The 20,248-nt window shown below is 37.6% G+C and overlaps 1 protein-coding gene across 1 annotated transcript; it reads left to right on the top strand.

The window, feature by feature from the left end:
- The first annotated feature begins 9,422 nt into the window (after positions 1-9,422).
- LOC121430315 (methyltransferase-like protein 27) lies at positions 9,423-18,508 on the top strand. Its single transcript, XM_041627594.1, has 5 exons — positions 9,423-9,723; positions 13,545-13,667; positions 14,446-14,581; positions 15,212-15,304; positions 17,622-18,508. The coding sequence occupies exons 1-5, from the start codon at positions 9,595-9,597 to the stop codon at positions 17,843-17,845; spliced, it is 705 nt and encodes a 234-aa protein (XP_041483528.1). The 5' UTR covers positions 9,423-9,594; the 3' UTR covers positions 17,846-18,508.
- The last annotated feature ends 1,740 nt before the right edge of the window (positions 18,509-20,248 follow it).

The raw sequence follows: 20,248 nt of genomic DNA, 5'->3' as shown, positions 1-20,248 counted from the left end.
ACTCGAGCTGTAAAGTGTTAGGCCTATACGTTCCACTAATGAACAGCATTTTTCAAAGAATTTTGAAAATTTTCTCATCCACCCACTCTCGCCAAGTCAGGCTGTCGTCACCTTACTGTCCTTGTAGAGAGTTCGGAAATTTGCATATTATTGTTGGAGCGGTCGTGGAGCGGAGAGAAAAAAAAAATCATCAGCGCTCGCTACCGTTCACCATCTTCGATTTCGATTGTTTTTGTTTTGTTTTCGATTTTTCCCCCATTTTATGAGCGAAATTCGACCCTCTCTCCCTACCGCTTAAGTGTCAAGTCGATCCCCCGGGGGGGGGGGGCGGGGGCACTTCCATTGACGAGTGGATACCATGCGCGACCATGGGGTCTCGAAAAGCACCCTAAACACGTATTTTCCATATTCTGAAAATGCACCCTTAACAAGTATCGGCGTCTCAAACCCTACCCTTAACAAGTATTGAAAACAAAACGATACTCTTGCATGTCTTGGCAAGTATTCTCTGAAATGAACCCCTAAACAAGTACAGCGATATGATTGTCACGTACGGGTCCGTCGGTCGTCGGTTTTAACCACTGATCTCTCCCCTACCTGGATGGGAACAATAACGCTGATTGGCCTATTCCGTGTTGAAGCACCGGAAGTTGGTACCTCCGCACGCCGAGTTCCCCCAAAAAAGCCAAAATCGGAGTAGAGTCTGGTACACGGCAATAGTGTAAATTCTTAATTAAACTTACCAAATCAACTCTTATAACAGCACTTTTCAATGTGAATTTATACCTGATACAAAGTTTAAGATGTCGTCCTGTGCCACGTATAATTGCACTTATTGTGACGACCGTGGAAACAGAGAAAATTGGATTACTTTTCACAGATAAGACAAGCTGGTGAACTGCATAGTTGTAGACTTTATGTAGTCCCATGTGCTCAAATACATGTGTGGTAATTCTAAATTACCAGAGCAAGTTTCCAAAACTCCGGGGGGGGGGGGGTATCATTGTTGTGATTTCTCTGGAAGCGTGATGAATTCAAACCATGATTCAAATAATATTCAGTTTATTAACATTCGCAAATGTCACCAAGTTTTATGAGTTTATCAATCTTGTTTGGACAGAAGAATATCACGACTGACTATATAATACTGACCGTGTATAGCATGTATTGTGAAACTTAAGTTAAGACTGAAAATCTACCGTTTCGGAGGAGTTAAACAAAAATATTTTTTGCAAAGCATAGATCCTGACCGAAATAGACTGATTTTTGGGACAAGGACTGGATCTACAAGGTATTCTGAAAATTAATTATCTTTTATTTGTGAAAGGAAAATTTACAAGCTATAGGTACATGTACGGTATAGGACTAGGACTTTAGGGGGCTTATGTAACTTGTTGCATGTGAATTTGTGATATTTCTCTGTCAACAATAGATCAAATTATTTTTTCCAAGAACTCTTTTTTTAAGTACGTAAAAAAGACATTAAGCTACAGAGACGGATTTACAGACTTCAGAAATTTCACAGAACTTATTTTGAGATGCCGAATGTCTTCAAAGAAAAAATGTCTCGGTGGAGCAAAAAAAAGGGGGGGTTATCAACCAGAAATTTATGGGGTGACGCAATGAAAATAATCTGACAAGCAAAAAAAGGTTATCAACCCAAAATTTAGGAAACCCAAAATTTAGGAAGGGATGCAAAACAAAAGAAATAATCTGACAAGTATCAAAAAAGGGTTATCAACCAGAATTTTAGGGGGGTCCACCTGAATTTAGGGGGGATGCAGGAAAAAAAATTGACAAGCAAAAAGAACAAAAAAAAGTTGTCAACATAAATTTTGGGGGGTCTGTCCCCCACCTAAAATTTAGGGGACCAGGACCCCCCCCCCCCCGCCGCTTCCGCTGCCTACAGTGTATATGAACAAACTGGGTAGAGGATAATTGAAGAGGGTCGATCGATGTGACAGAAGGAAAGAGAGAGAGAGAAGGTCAAGTCCACCTCAGAAAAATGTTGATTTGAATCAATAGAGAAAAATCAGACAAGCACAATGCTGAAAATTTCATTAAAATCGGATGTAAAATAAAAAGTTATGACATTTCAAAGTAGTGATATGAACGAGCCAGTTACATCCAAATGAGAGAGTCAATGATTTTACTCACTATTTCTTTTGTGTTTTATAGTTTGAATTATACAATATTTCAATTTTTACGAATTTGACGTTTTGGACCTCCTTGCCGGAAGCACAAAATGTTAAAATAATGGAATACCAACCGAGATGTGCATATAACTGTTTTGTGAAATGAAGCGAAACTTTAAAATGCCATAACTTTCATATTACATCCGATTTTGATGAAATTTTCAGGGTTATGCTTGTTGAATTTTTTTCTTTTTATTCAAATCAAGTTTTTGTTAGGTGGACTTGTTCTTTAAAGGGCGAGTCCACCTCATGAAATGATTATTTGAATACAGAGAAAAACACACAATAATGCTCAAAATTTAATCAAAATGAGAAATAAAATATGAAAGTTATATTTTTAAAGTTTCACTTATAAGCGATGAATTTTTCGGTGTTACACTTGTTTGATTTTTTTTTTTTGGGGGGGGGGGGGGGTGGGTAGACTTAAATTAAAGGGGGGTTCAAGCCCAGTGTTATAAGCCTTCATAACCTAGAAAGTCCTCGCCATATCGATCCTAAGATGGTTATTTGGAAAACCTCCAAAATACCCCTAGACAAGTCAAGGATTTCATCCATTCTTCCGTAGGTGAGAAAAACACCAACCCCTTCAAAATTATGTTTCCGAATTGTATACTGGGAAAGTACCATGGTTTCAAGAAAATTGCGAATTCTGGCACCTCAAATATATGAAGTTTTGTATAAAAAGCAATGAGTGCTTCAGTGTGCAGACAGCTTGCATATCGCTCACAATGCACATGCTAATGGAGCGATCGCGTTCCTTTTGGGGGAACTGGTATGGCGGACAATAGAACTCGCGGGCTTCAAACAAAGGACCCTCCCCGCATATCCAGTTAGGGGAGAGATCAGTGGTTTTAACACACCATTTGGTTTCGTAAGGCCCCACCTTCCACAGCTCACGCAAATCGGACTCTAAACGCGTAGTGTTGGGGCAATAAGGACATCCTTTATCAAACATTTAAATTTGGTTTCATCATCCCCGAAAATTTGACCCTAACCACGTAGCTTTCCTACCAAATAGACACCCTTTTTTCATTATTTTGGTGTTTTTGATACCCTTATCACGTTACGTACGTAACGTGCCCTATCGTGAAAAAGACATCCTTTTTACGTGTTTTTATGGTCGCGCATGGTATCCACTCGTTAATGTAAGTGCCCCCCCCCCCGGGTCGATCCACTCAAGAAAAATGTCGATTTGAAATAGTAGAGAAAAATCAAACAATGCAGCGTAATAATGGAAATTTCATCGAAATCGGATGTCAAATAAGAAAGTTATGATATTCTAAAGTTTTGACTTATTTTTCAGAAAAAATTATATGCATAATTCAGTAATATTTAAATCGATGATGTTCCCCACTCAGATGATCTTTTGTTTTTATTGTTTCAAATATAGATTTGAGGGGCCAACTTGACTAATGACTAAACCACAGACAACATTAATGCTACACACCCATTTCCAGAGAGATATAAACTTTTGCTTCACACTGACAATGCCGAGGAGAAAATTAAAATATTACATATTTCATATATAATAGAATAATAATAGAATACTAAAGAAACAGTGAGTGGGTAATGTCATTCGCTCCTCATTTGCATACTGACGAGGATGTAATTAAAATGTCACGGTCATAACTTTCTTCCGATTCTAAATGATGAAAATTTCGGTGTTTTGCTCGTTTGATCTTATTTTCTCTGTTTATTCAAATCGACTTTATAGGGGTGGGCTTATCCTTTAACGATAAAAGTGAACAATTTGATTTGTAAACCGTTTTCGTCCGACGGTAATCAGGGCCAGGATTCCGGCAGAGAAAACTGACCCTTCATTTTATGTTTTTTTTAAATACCTCAGACGAATGTTTAACGTTTCACGGGCTGAAAGATCAAAGATTGCCCTCTACGACAATAGTTATTATAACAACAGGTGAAAATTTCATAGCTTCGTCCTCGGATTGCTGCAGCATGTTGAACGAGATAACGATCCGCTAAAAGCTCACATTATCCATTTTCATGCCAATATCCATTTATTCTGCTCCCGAATTTCGTTTTCTTGCTCTCATTAATAATTATCATGATTAAAAAAGCCCATAGAAATGTACAATTTGCATTTCAAAGTAAAAACCCAGTATTTCACCAGCCCGCGTTTAGCGCTCGTATCAGTCCTTTATTTGGGCCCTGTAATATATACTTTATCTTGTTTGTCGGATAGCTAAATTTCAACTTAAATTTTGATCATTGAGATCCATCCACTCCCCCGAAATATTTAAAGAAGTCCCTATTTTTTTTTAATTATTGGAGCGGTGGTTCAGATAAAATAGGAAATTCTTCACCCCTCCCACTTCTTCCGCCATTTAACAATAATGAACTTGGAACTGCCCCTAGATTGATTTCAAGCGCATTGTGATCAAATGGGATTGTTTGTCTCCGACGACGGACACTCAAGTCTCAAGTTGTGCTCCAATCTTCCAATATCAAGTTCAAGTTTCAAGTTTAATTTATTAAAATACAGACGTAAGTACAAATCAATGAACAAATAATGCAAAAGTATAAATAACATATATATAAGACGTTTTCGAGGACCCGAAAAAGCATAGCTTGTGAGTGGGGCCCTATACAGTAAATTTGTTTTATTTTTATTTCTGCGTTCCCAGTACATTGTCAAAAATATTTACATTGTTTGTAATGTACAAAATAATTCATAATGTATACAATATAAACATAATACACGATTAGAAAAAAATTGGTGTGGGCATATACTTCACATTTTAATAATAAAAAGGAACAGAGAATTTAATGAACGCAGGAGACCGCCATCTTGAGATGTAAATGAGAAAAATGAGATGTAAAAGGTGAAGGAACATGCTGTACATAATTAAGAATAAAATACAGATATGCACAGAAAAAAAACAGAGATAAGCAAAAACAAATATGCTACCGCAAATATCATGATTGTTACTCCTGTTAAGTTGAAGTTCAGATCTCATATTATGGAAAACAATATATTATATAGTCGTTATTGCGAGAGGGCGGCATATCCGCATTGGGTGATTACAAATTCAGTGTTGACATTTTGGTGTTCATTTCAATTCAATTCAGCATTTATTTCCAAATTCATTAAAAAGAACAGAATGAGAACAAAAGTATACATACACAAAGTAAAAATACTGTTTAACATAAAACAAATCAATTAAAGGTATCAACAGAACATGGTTGAAACAAATAGTGGAGATGATAAAATTATGGTTGGCACATAATTATGAAAATACAGATGAACAAAATAATGAATGGAAATCGGGCATGCACAAAAAAAAGCCATGCTTGTTGAAACGCACATACCCAAGAAATATCAATAGAATAAAATGTTGGTGTTTTCACGTGAGCATAATTATACTTCTAGCACTAAATATAAAATGAGTCTGATCCTGAAAAGTCACTCACGAGGTGTTGAGCAGGTACGTATTCTGTAATGAATTTTTTTTTTTGTAATTTGCTCTGAATAGGTTCGGAAGCTATGAAAAACAATTTAAAGTTCAGCGGATTCCAACACCACACCGGATTTGAAATTATCATCCCTGTCCGTGCATGGGGGGGGGGGGGTGATATTTTGAAAGGGTGGGGTGGGAAGTATTTTTCTCTCTCTATTTTTTTTTACTGAATAATTGCAAGGGTTAAATAGACTAGAGTTACATGACCTACACATCTCTTTTTTATGTTTTTTTTTGGTTTCCTCTTTCTTAATTTCCTTTCTCCTTCAAGTTCTTCTTTTCCACCTTTTACACTACTGTAAAAACAAAATTATGGGCCGTCGCCCCCATGTGCTCCCGCTGTAGCCCCTGCTTGTCCGCAACATCCAATGTTATCGTCAAATCTGTATGAAAAAAAAATATGGAGTGAAGGGCAACATCGACTGTCTCATTTGCACGTCCCAATGCATATCCCTGTTTTGTGAAAAATAAGCCAAATTTTAAAATGCCATAATTTTCTTATTTTACAATCATTTTTGATAAAATTTTCAGCATTATGCTCGTTTGATATTTTCTAATTATTCAAATCAACAATTTTCTGGGGGGACTTGACCTTTAAAAACAACTTTTTATTTGCGATATATTCCTTCTAGTTTGGGGGCCTATTGGTCGATGTTTGGGTGTCTGATGGGGTGCAAGCGATTTTCTATTTTGCCCGGTATACATTGCCATAACGTCTTCTCATCCCGGATTCTCATGTAGAATACTATATTATGCTTTTCACACTGCACTTTTTGTCCTAAATTGGTGGGGCTAAGGGGGGGTGGGTCTTAGCCCCACCAATTTCCCGGTTAAGCTTAGCCCACTTCGTTTTCACACTACGTTTTAGCAAAGTGGGCTAGCACGGTAAATAGTACGGTACTATTATGCTTTTCACATTGCATTTCCTTAACCCCATACTATCCTTAACCCCGGACTATCCTTAACCCCATACTATCTTTTTTTCGATTCACACTGTCTTTCTTAACCCCATACTATCTGCTCAACCGTGGTTAATGCCTTAACCCCGGACTTTCCCTCAGCTCATGCTAAGAGATGCAGTGTGAAAACGAAACAGGGCTAAGGAAAGTGGGGCTTAGCATTAGCCAATCACAGAAGTTGAATTACATGTTAATCACGCTCTGTTTGGTAAAACCATCAATATTCATGAGCTGAGGGTAGTCCGTGTTAAGGCATTAACCACGGTTGAGCAGATAGTATGGGGTTAAGAAAGACAGTGTGAATCGAAAAAAGATAGTATGGGGTTAAGGATAGTCCGGGGTTAAGGATAGTATGGGGTTAAGGAAATACAATGTGAAAAGCTTATATCTGTCATGGGGGGGGGGATGGGTTAAGTGTGGACTGTACTTTATACACTTTTGTTATCATATCATTATATGTCATTCGTGTATTATTATACGCTTTTTTTCGTGATTGTGATTTCTAAAGAAGCGAAAAAGAAGATATTTTTGTTATCACTATTATTATTATTATCATTATTATTAGTAGTAGTAGTAGTATTATTATTGTTATTATTGTTATCATTATTATTATTATTATTATCATCATTATTATTTTCAGTGTAATTAGTATTATCAATTTTAATGTCATTGTCATTATTATCATCATTATCATTATCATTGTTGTTATTATTATTATTATCATCATCATCATTATCATTATAACTAATGCTGTTAGTAGTAGTAGTAATCATGGTAGTAGAATCAGTGGCGTAACTACGGGGGGCGTGGGCGGCACGTGTTCTCTCCCCCCCCCCCCCCATCGGCTGGCCCCCCCCAAAAAAAACGGGGAAAAGGAGAAAAAGAGGAAGAAAGGGAAAAAAACGTAGTGGGGAAAGACGAAATGATTGTTCATCATAATGTTACATTATATTATGTTATTTTACATAAGAAGCTTTTTTCATAACTTTATGAAACATTATATGCTCAGGGCCTATATAATATGACTTTATTGTTCCTGGTGCTCGCATAGTCTATTTAACGAGATATATAATCCTGATGTACTGAAACCTCTCGTTTTCAAATCAATATACTGTGCATCAAATGTATTTCCTCGCAATTCGAGTTATTATTGTTTCATGTAGTGACATCTGCTTCTTTTTCATAACTACTTAATGTGATTGCCGTATTAGGTCTTAATATAAAACATTCCTGTCCGTGCTAAAGTTCGCATTAGTTGATTGGTGAGATGTTTGCTCTTCATGAATTCCTAATATCCGTTAAAATGTCAATTTTTCTGATCTCAATATCAAAAATTTTCAGCTCGCGCTTCGCGCTCGCATCATTTGGTTGGTGAAATACGTACGGTCTTAGTGAATTCCTGAAAAAAGCCTTAGAATGCCCCTCTTCACGTCTGAATTTCCTAACTTTTAAGCTCGCGATCGCAGTTTTTGATTAGTGAGATGCATATGATAATTATGATTACTATGTCTACAGAAAGTGCTTAATGTGTTTAGATGTAATTTTAACAAAATCAGCAAAGGATGGCACTAGCATTAGATGACTATGCTGAGATATGAATACTCTTAATGGAATCCTAAAATATGGTCCTTTAAATGTCACTTTTTGGGGTCAATATATACAAAAATTTCAGCTCGCGCTTCGTGCTCGCATTGTTTGTTTAGCGAGACAGGTACGTATCATGATTACAAAAGTTTGCTTATAATGTCCCTTTTTAGGTCTGAATATAAAAGAATTTTAGCTCGCATTAATTAATCGGTGAGATACATATCCATTTAATGACACTGCATGTCCTTAAATTGTCTCTATTGGGTCAGTATATAGGTATACCTGGCAACTGAGCGCGCTTCGCGCGCTCCCTAAGTGACTCGAATTTTTTCTGGTACCCCCAATGCCGTGACCCACGGTACGTCACAGAGTAGTAGTATATTTTAATCACCATGCCATTTGAGTTATGATAACCTTTTCTTTAATTTGATCATGCGCAGAATGGAACTACAAACTGGTCTGATCAGCTTGTCAAATAACTTCAGACCAAGGGGACCGTAACACAAAGCTTAGCAATCAATCGTGGAACATTATTCTACGATTGATTGCATTAACTACAATGTACAAATTATGAAAATCAAGCGAACGATTAATTGCTAATCTATGCTGTAATGATATAGTGTTATGACAGGCAAGCACTCAGTATGAACACTCCCTTGGTCATTGTATTTGAAATCACTCAAGTTTATTAATCTATAGTTGTCAGCTTGGCATAGCATGCAGCCATCGCCCTGGGAAGCGGGAGTGCTGATCGAAGCACCCCCCCCAAAAAAAAAAAATCCTTCGGGGTGCTGAGTGTATTATTCTCCAAAGGCAACACCCCGGGCTTTCTGGAAGTTGTGTAGAAATTTAAATAAATATAATCAAAATAAACTACGAAAGCTTTTTTCCTTTTCAAATTTACATCAGCACCCCCAGTCAAAAAATAGTTCCCAGGGGCCCGTTACACAAAGCTTAGCAATGATCGTATAGAACATAATAATACGATGGATTCCATTGACTACAATGTATAATCAATCGTAAAAATCAGGCGTACAATTAATCTCTAACCTTCGTGTTACGGGACCCAGGTCCCTGCATGCAACACCACTTTTTTCATGATTAGAGTTTCTCCTTTGAAGCTTGACTGAGAAGTTTAGGATTGTAACTCTAAGTATAAAAGAAAGATTACGAAACATCTACAAAGAATTCGGGGTCACTTCGAGTACAACAGATCATTCAAATACCGTGAACAAGCTGCATTGCTATAATATTCTGTAAAAATCCTTTATAAACCAGCGATACATACATTGCGTACTATTCTGCGGCTCGGCATATACACGCGCACAAGCTAGAAAGTCTGTCTCAGTTCCGCTAAAAAAAGGTTTACCCGACATGGCAATAGAGATGCCAATTGACAAGATTGCCGAGGCCTTCACCATCGGAATTGAGCAGGGGCCAAAGGAACTGGAGGATTATTACGATAAATGGGCGGTAGATAAATCAGCAGAAAACTACGATCAGGTAAGTGGCAGGGGCGGATCCAAAACTTTCCAAGAGCTAGGGGGGGGGGGGCAATTTTTTTTTAATGAGAACTTGACAAGCAAAAAAGTAAAACAAATGAATAAAGGTTTTCACTTAAAGGACAAGTCCATCCCAATAAAATGTTGATTTGAACAGACAGAGAAATTTTCTCCTCATTGTCAAGTAAAACAACGATTAATTTCTCACTGAACATGCATGTGGAATTAGCATTTTTTAATTCTATATAGTTCAGTCAAGTTGGTTCTCATCGTCAAATCTGTAAAAAAAATGGAATATTGTATAATGCAAACAATAAAAAAACAAAAGAAATAGTGATTGAGGGACATCATTGGCTGTCTCATTTGCATGTCAATGTGTTGTGCATATCACTGTACAAATTTTTATTATGGCTCTCGGGGGGGGGGGGGGGGCACGGAAATACTTTGCCCACCCCCCCCCTGAATCCGCCAGTGGTACGTGAAATATATATAATTATAACCAGTTTATGGTCTACTGTGTAAACTCCCAAAGAGAACCAACTTGACATTGAGAAAGATTTGCAATTATGGATTTACATTATATTTATAGAGGATAAAGGGGGTACTTCCATCGAAATAACAAAGAAATAGACCGTACATGAAACAATGACAAATATGAACAATTAAGGTTGTATTTTCTATAGCCTAACGATAACTGTGTTGACGAATCCTTGCAGAGCTTTGAAGTTATAACTTCAGGATTTGATGAAATATTCAGCGCTGTGTACTATTTTATATATTTACTTTTATTTATTTAGCTATTATACGCCTTTCAACAGGCAGCCAGCGAAGAGAATGTTGTTTGATACCTCTGTGTAAAAGGAAGGAATCTTGCGGTTTTGGAAAATTTTCAATCTGTTTTGTTGCTGTTTAAGAAATGAAAAAAAAGAACATGTAATAGAATTAGTCACGGTGGAATGTAGAATCGATCTTCACAATATTATTTACTGAATGTCTGTAATCGATCTCATGGTGTATGATTATATTATGTAGCCCTTGACGCACATTTGAATTGTCGTGCACCGAAGGACAGTATTTCGATGAACAAGTCAGCTCCTGAAAAGAATATAATAATGTGTTTATTCAGCCAGACAGCCAACTATAACCCCCCCAAAAAAAAAAACCCGATCCAAAGATATTCTTCCCGCAGAATAGACACAATAGATATGGTCACTTTGTTAAGGCTGCGTTACATAAGGTCTCTCCCAGGTCCACTACAGTGGCTGTTGTGAGTCCCTAAGAGGGTGGATACAAGATTTACTAGAAAGGGGGGGGGGGGGTGTTAAGTCTAAAATTGCAAGCCAAAAGAAAATATCATCCATCGTAATACCTCGGTCACATTGGCTTTACGACGGCCGTACGGCGTGTCGAATAAGCCGTTTTATTCACTTTTCTTCAAACCGCCGATGTAGCTAGTACAAAAAATGTTAAAACGGCTGTTCAGGTCGACTCGCCGTACGGCCGCCGTAGGACAAATGTGACCGAGGTAAGGACCATCTCGAGTTGAAAAAGATGGACAAGCAAGAAACGGAAGTGATTTAAGTGTTATAACGACCCGTAATAAACATGGCTCAAAATGGTGGGGGCGCTTGCATTCCCACCCAGGGTGTCCATGCCAAGGTCTGATCATTATGTCCCAGTCATGTCCCTGCTACGTTCACAAAGATTATTAGCGAGTTTTCGCATCCGCGACGTAAAACATCTTCAAGAACATAGCAAATGTATTGACAATGCCCTTCAAATGACAATGAACAGCCGGGAGGTCTTTCTCGGAAATTTGCGAACCGGTAGGTCATTCTAGTTTTAGAGCTGACGAAAAATCGCAATATGTCGTTTGTCCTTAGTCACCCACGAAACTGTTGTTTCGATTTACCGACCCTCGACAAAGCCTTTAGTGTCATGAAGGGCATTTGACAATAGATTATCGACGTTCCAGATAGCGTCTGCGTCGCTATTGTGAAACTCCTCTTGTCAGAGCCTCAAGAATGGCGACATGGCCGGGATGCGCGTTTCCGTTTTACACCCTGGCGAAGGCATTTTCCGGAAAAGTAGCCAAAAAGCGACTAGTGAAGAGTCTACGTCTATGTTTGTTTACATTATCAGCTGGGCGCGCGATCCAAAGTCCGCACCGAAGTTATCCGCAGAACATACCAATGCAGCTGAGCTTATACTTTCCAGGTTCAATACGAATGTTTGCCTTGATCATTTGCCTTGCCGATTTGCTGATGTCTGTCTTTCTCTCTATCTGTCTATATATCTATCTCTATCTATCTATGTAACTGCAGTATCTATCTATCTAATAATCTTCTCTGTCTCTCTCATTCTTACATCTATCTATCTCAAATTCTCTATCTCTATCTATCCATCCATCTGTCTGTCTTTCTCTATTTCTCTCTCTCTACCTACCTATGTAACTACAGCTATCTGTTAATTTGTCGCTCTTCTCTCTCATTCTTGATCTATCTGACATCTATCTATCTCTCAAATTCTCTATCTATCTCTCTATCCATCTATCTATCCATCTGTCTGTCTTTCTCTATTTCTCTCTATCTATTTATCTATTTTTTAACTAGAGTATCTATCTATCTGTTAATTTGTTAATAATCTTCTCTGTCTCTCTCATTCTTTAATTATCTATTTAATCTCTATCTATCTATCCATCTGTCTGTCTTTCTCTTATTCTCTCTATCTATTTATCTATCTATTTTTTAAACTTATCTTTCTGTTAATTTGTTAATATTCTTTGTCTCTCTCCCTCTTTATCTATCTAACATCTATCTATCTCTTAGTCATCTATCTATCTCTATCTATCCATCTGTCTGTCTTTCTCTATTTCTCTCTATCTATGTATCTACCTATCTGTTAATTTGTCTATCTTCTCTGTCTCTCTCATTCTTTATCTTTCTATCTATCTAACATGATCTATCTGTCTCTCAAATTCTCTATCTCTCTCCTTCTCTAGCATCTGTCTGTCTTTTTTCTCTCTTTCTCTTTGTCCGTCCATATTTCTATCTACAACATCTCTCTCTCCCTCCCTCTATATATCTATCCTTCTCTCTCTCTTTCTCTCTCTCCCCCTCTCCCTCTATATATCGACCTCTCCCCTCTCTCTATTTATCTATCTATCCATCCATCTCTCCCTCTTTCTCTCTCTTTCTATCTATCTATCCACCTCTCTCTCTCTCTTTCTATCTATCTATCTATCTATCTATCTTGTCTCTATCTATTTATCAGTCTTCTATCTATCTTTCGGCAGCTTCTAAGTGTATCAATCCATCAAACTTCAGTTTGTCTTTCCATTATAAGTATCTGTTTATTTTGATGTTGTCTGTCATTCTATTCATTTAGTTAATAATTTATTTTTAGAAAAAAAAAACTATCATAAACAACGCGACTGCAAAAGCATGTTCGGATTTCACTCCTGACTGCCGCTCTCTCTGTACATGAAGTGCCGAGGAACTCTGTGCTCTGATCAGTAACTGTGCAAATTGCATGCGGTGGTGGACTCGCCTGTGTCGCACGCTGCATGCAACCATCGACGTGTGTAGACTCTTCACTAGTCGCTTTTTGGCTACTTTTCCGGAAAATGCCTTCGCCAGGGTGTAAAACGGAAACGCGCGGCCGGGATACTACGACGCCCTCTTATGACGTATCTACCTAAATCTTAGTAGATTTTATGTTTCAGTTGCAACCCTTAACAAACGTTGTTTAAATCGTAATATTTTCATGTTACATGTTTCTGGAAGTATTGTCGGAAGAAAGTTTTGCTGCATGTCTTTTCAGGTTCTAAAAGAGGCTGGGTATGTAGGACCTGCCGCTGTTGCTTCTATACTCAACAGACTTGTGCAGGATAAGACAAAGAAGATTCTTGATGTTGGATGTGGAACAGGGATGGTCGGTGAAGAGGTGAGCAAAGCCCCATTATTTTCTTTCTTAAACACGGTTTAATGATATGAATTTAATTGATTCTAGCATTCGTTGCTTTAATTAAAAAAAAGGCAGAGAAAATTAGAACTCTACATGTATATCGTTCTAGCGGAGCAGTTGGGTTTTAGATATTACGGTATTACGGAGGGGGGCATGCTAAGCACATTTTTTAGTGATCCATAACGTGTAATTGCATGACCACCAAATTGTGATATTATGTGTGTTCCGCCTCCAACATGTCCAACTTTGAATAATAGTTCTGCTACCGTTACATGGACTCATGTCAACGCTCGAGGGGCTCTGCAATACGGAAGATTGTTCGAAGAAACTCTAAAATGAATGAGCGATCTGGGAGAGCTCTTCACCACTGGCGGATCCAGGGGGGACCACAGTCGCCCTGTACAATATCCCCCTTTCAGAAGCAAAATGAACATTTGTAATGTAAAAATGCCGTTAAAACAGAACCCACCCCCCTCTTGAAAATGGAGACCTTTTTCCGGGAACGCAATATCCTTAATTTCTGGTTTAAGACCTTTTCGTTTTTTTTTATTTCCTTTTTTTCTTGCTTGTCAAAATTTTGCCCCCCCTGGAAAATCCTGGATCCGCCTTTGCTTATCACGATAGTGCTTTTTGCAATTTCATTGGTGAAATTGAAGGACTTAGTGCATAAACATGTTAAATTTGAATTTTAATTACATTTTGAACAATTTGGAATTTAAAATGTAGGCCTATACCTTCTAAAATATTTCTTTACAAGCTTGCTAAACTGGGTTTCAGCAATGTTTCTGGAGTAGACCCATCGCAAGAAAGCCTCAATGCATGTAAAACCAAAGGAGTTTATAAAGAGTTGATCCACAGCTACGTTGGACCTGTGCAACTAGAGATTGAAGAAAGTAAGTAATAAAAAGTGCGTTAGCACATTTTGTGGGTGAAATTATTACATTTGTGGGTAAAGTAATATCACACTTGTGGGGAATATTACATTTGTGGTTGCATGACGATCCTGCATCAGACACCAAAGTCTTTTCCAAGATTTTTTTCAAGGGGTATGTAGGTCGATCTCCTTAAAATTCAAATTCAATTAGGTCTTATTCAACAATACTTATAAAAAAATCCGAAGACTAACAATGTGAGTTTAAAATTAAGAAAACATAAAAGAGAAAATAAATAAATATCTGACAAGCAAAATGAAAGAAAGTGCAAAATAAGCATGCATGGGATAGCGACATATAATAAATGTAATTTATTAGTCTCGTAATCGATGATTACTTCGTTATCTGAGGAGGGAAATTTCAAATCTTGCCAGATTGTATTTGAAGGCTTATATTGAATTATTTGTTAATTTACCTGTTTATTATTTTCGTAATTAAACTGGATACCATGGATGCAAAAGATGGTATCCATATTATTATTGATCTAACTTCTTTTATCATTCATTCAGTTTTTATTTGTTTTCTTAATCACTTTTTAAAACACTTTTTTAAATTATATGTATATTTTTGTAATATTGCTAATTCACAAAGATTCCTTTGATGGAGCCGTATCAAGCGGTACCTTTCTTCCTGGTCATTGCGATGGGACGTCATTAAAAGAAGTGGTTAGACTCGTTAAACCAGGTAAGATTCACACACACTCACAACATACACACTTTTTTCAACATGTTTTTATTAGGATTTCATTCAAATGAAATACATAAACTGCAGATAAATACAAAAAAATACAAATCTTCATTTCATATCAACAAGGATATGCAAAAATGTACATATATATATTTACCAAGAACTGAAGCAAATAAGGACGGAATGAAACTCCATAAAATTATATTTTTATGTCTGAAAAAAAAGTCCCCAACCCTCTATGTATTTTGATACTAATTAATATTAAATGGCTATATAAATGATTTGCAGGAAAACAGAAATCAACCTAAATATATTATCATTGTATCCCATTTTAAATCAATCTACAACATAACTTCACATAATTATACACACATACACACACCAACCTTAACACCCATACAACCATGCACATACCATGCACACGTAAACAAACATATACAAATCTGCATAATGAACGTTTAACATTTTGGCGCAATAGGATACAGAAAGAAAAAACACCTGCAAATCATATTGATACAAGAGAAGAGAGAAATTGAAAAGAACTAGTAAATAGAAAAAAAAGAAAATCATCAACATTCACACCAGGATTCACACTCGCACCACACGAGACACATCCCACCTGTTCACATATTTTGTATTTGGCAGCCATTTCAAACGTGTATAGTGTTTTTTTAGACGCGCTGTAGACACACGCACACCCACCCACACACACACACCCACACAGACCTAACTTACAAACACCCTCTTCCACACAATTAAGCCTTACCTTACCGGTCGTGCGTGGAAAGGGGTGCATTGGGGTGAGGGGGTGGGTGTGTGTGTGTGTGAGTGTCGAACGGGGGGCAACCAGGGGGCAGTCACCTCTCTAAATTTTGTTCAGGGGAGGATGAAACAAAAAAGAGTGTTGAATAGCCAGTAGAATAGGGGAACTGCCAGCAACCAACTGCAAGCAAAATGCTAACTGTCAACAACAAAATATCAACTTTATACAACTGCAATTCATGTACCAACTACCAAGAATAAGTACCAGCTAATACAGTGCGTCTAAAAAAGCACTATACACTTTTGAAATGGCTGCCAAATACAAAATATGTCACTTGTCACATGACAAATAGGCTGGGCAGGAATCAGACTTTCAATTTCTTTCAGATTTTAAGAGGGGAGTCCCTTGGAACTTGTAAAGTTGAGGGTGTTGTGATAAACAATTCATGATCACTCATTTTTTTTTGGTTGTTTGGGCAAAATTAAATTTTCATGACTTATTAATTAAATTTAATGCATGGGTGAACATGAATTGCACTTTTTAGTTCAGCATTGTAACTTTAGCATGTTGATCTCATCAGTGTGTTCATGGGAGCCAGGAGAAAATGGGTGAGGTAGAACTTGAGTGGGTGAAGTAAGTTGATGGGATAAGGGTAATCAGAACATTTAGCTTCCTTCCTACAAAGTCCCCATTTCTCCTGTTGAGATCGAGACTGATTGCTATTTATAAAATACGCGACAACTCCAGAGCGGACTGTCAATCTAATAATAAATTCTTAAAATTAGGTCGTCAGCGTTTACCTATCAAAATTTTGGTCATCATAATCAGTCAATATTGTTTAGTAATCATTCAACGAACCCGGTCCGCCACTGAATATCGTCGTCGTCATCATCATCATCATCATCATCATCAAGAACAATTATTATATCATCCCGATCATTATCTTCATCGTCATCCAGTAGCGTACCTAGGATTATCCACAGGGGGGAGGCAAAATCGTCCGTAAAAAATTAAGCCAAAAAATAAGGTCTTCAACCACAAATAAAGGATTTCGTGCCATAAAAAAGTGACAAGAAAAAAAAATCAACTTCTCGTCAGGGGGGGGGGGCAGGGATAGGTCCCTTGCATGGGTCGTGACTCGTCAGGGGGGTGGGCAGTTTCCCCCCTGCTCCCCCCCCCCTCCGTAGGCACGCTAGTGTCGTCATCGTTAGTTGGGGCCGCGGGACTGGAGTACTGGGTTGCCTCAATCTCGACCAACCCAACACACTCATTTTTTACAAAACCGTGTAAAAAATAAAAAAAATGACCATCTGAGTGTGATATTTCCATTGTCCAGCCCCCCAACACTAATTTCAAAACCATTCTGCGGCAGCAGATGCATGCCATCATCATTATCGACATTATCAACCATGCCCTTCATTGTCATCACAATCATATTGGCGTAAACTATATTTTCTTACATTTTTCTTGTATTGTTTCGTTGCCGCTATCATCAATCTCAAGTTTTGCTCCTTTCTTCTTGTTTGCATGCCCCCCCCCCCCATTCCTTAGGTGGAGCCATCGTGATTGCGACAAGGAAAACATGGTACATGGAGAAACCAGGGGAATGGAATTATGCCAAATGGTCACCTGTCCCGAATCATCCAAAGGAATTCAATTTTCGAGCTGCCTCCGACGAACTCGTCTCGGCGAAAAAGTGCACTCTCGTCTACGAAGAGATCCCGTCTTACGCCGAGGGAGAAATGGGAATAGGATTGGTGTATACAGTTCTCTGACGTCACATAGCACCTACCATCTCGTAATCCACTCTGTAGTGACAAAGCTGGACAAACTTTTTGACAAGTTGAGATACGACTGTCTGAGAACACAAAATAAATGCACAATGGGCATACATTGTAGAAAGAATAAGAAAGGTGAATAAAAAATGAACCAAACATTTATGATTACATCCTGGTCAGTATGCAAATGAGGGGATGATATCACCTCACTATTTCTTTAGTATTTTATTATTATGAAAAACATTGAAGGCAGAAGCCAAAAATTTTAGAGGGGGCCACCACACAATTTTTTGACATGAAAAAAAATTATCGAAAACAAATTACAGGGGAGCTGCAGGAAAAAAATGACAAGCCCCCCCCCCAAAAAAAAAAAAGACACCCCCGCTCCCCCCCGCCGCCTATGATGAAATATGTAATATTTTAATTTTCTTCTCATTGCCAGTGTGAAGCAAAGGTTTATATCTCTCTGAAAATAAGTGTATAGCATTGTTTTAACATTTTGTGGTTCAGTCAAGTTGGCCCTTTAAATCTATAACTAAAGCAATAAAAACGAAAGAAATAGTGAGTGGGAACATCATCGAATCGATTATCACTGAATTATGCATGGAATTAGAATATTTAGAATATAACTTTCTTATTTGACATCCGATTTCGATGAAATTTTCAGTGTTAGGCTTGTTTCATTTTTTCTCTATTGATTCAAATCGACATTTTTTCTTGTGTGCATCGACTTGACATTTACATGGTAAGTTTGCACAATATTATGCAACTTTCCGAGCTCTCTGCATCGACAGTGACGACAGCCTGACTTGAGGAGGTTGGGTAAATGAGGAAATTTTCAAAATTCACTGGAAAATGATGTTCATAAGTAAAACACTTTACAGCTTGTGTACGATGCTTGCGGCAGCATTCATTTTTTGTCAATTTTCAAAATGTCTGGGCCGGGGAGGCAACCTTCTGAGGAACGCTCCTGAATCGGGGGGAGGGGGGGGGGGGGGAGGAGGGCAAATCCCCTCATGCACCTTATCCTAAATCTCTCATTATATGCAATATCGGTCGCTATAAGGCATTAGAACTGAATGACCCTTTTAGTGAGGCCCATTAAATATTGGTAGAATTCACGTCAAAACGTGAAAAGTGTATTCCCCTGAAAAGATTGCACGTTGTCTTACAGTTATGCATGTGTCCAATTGAAAAAATACTACATGTAATTACTATTGATCAGGCGCGGATCCATGAGGGGCCGAGGGGGCCTTCGCCTATCCCTTTTTCCAAGAAAGAGGGAGGGAGTGGGGGAAAGGAAGAAAAGAAAAAAGAGAGAGGAAAAGAGGAGAGAAGAAAAGGAAGAGAGTGGGAGTGGGGGAAGTAGGAGAAGACAAAAAAGGAGGAAAAGGGGGAAGGAAGAAAAAAAGACAGAGGGAGAGAGGGAAAGAAGAGAAGGAAAAAAGAGAGGAATAAGGGAAAAAGAAAAGGAGGAAAGTGAGAAAAGAGAAGAAAAAAGAGAGAGGAAAAGGGGGAAGGGAAAGAAGAAAAAAAGAAAAGAAAATGGGGAAACAAGAGGAAAAATTGAGAGGAAGAGGGTGAGTAGTATGGATGTACGTATAGCGTCATAACTAATCCCTATTGTTCTAAACAATAGAAATATGAATTATAATCCGATTATAAAAAATTAATCCGATTATAAATATGAAATATGAAATATGAAAATATGGAAATATGAAAATATGAAATATGAAATATGGATTATAAATTATGGAAATATGAAATATGAATTATGGATTATAAATTATGGAAATATGGATTAAAATTAAAACAATAAGATTATAAATTATGGATTATAAATTATGGAAATATGGATTATAAATTAAAACAATAGGATTAAAAAAAGATGGGCGGTCAAGTGACGTCACGAAGGTGTGACGTCATAGAGTGACGAAACCTGAAAAACAAATGACGTCATAGTGGATTGCACAACATCGATGACGTCATGTCCATACTCAAAAACAAGAAGAAAGTAAATGGTGACGTCATAGTGGATTGCACAACATCGATGACGTCATGCGCATACTCAAAAACAAGAAGAAAGTAAAGAAACAATAGACAAGTGTCGGACATGTCCAATCATGACCATACTCAAGAACAAGAAGAAAGTAAAGAAATTAAAAAACATGTCTTGGACATGTCCAAGGGTGACGTCAAGCAATAAAAAATGACTTAACCTTGAATAAAAAAGGAAAGTAAAGAAATTAAAAATACATGTCTTGGACATTCCAAGTGACGTAGCAAGGTTTGGTCAAACACAGAGAGAGTGAGAGAGAGAGAGAGGGGCTTAGAAAGAAAGAGAGAGTATGGGTTAATGATGAGAGAGGATGGGCAAATGATGACCACAAATACTAACGT

The sequence above is a fragment of the Lytechinus variegatus genome, chromosome 16 (genome assembly GCF_018143015.1).
Source record: "Lytechinus variegatus isolate NC3 chromosome 16, Lvar_3.0, whole genome shotgun sequence".
Classification (NCBI taxonomy): Eukaryota; Metazoa; Echinodermata; class Echinoidea; order Temnopleuroida; family Toxopneustidae; genus Lytechinus; species Lytechinus variegatus.
This window is presented reverse-complemented; position numbering and strand designations above follow the sequence as displayed.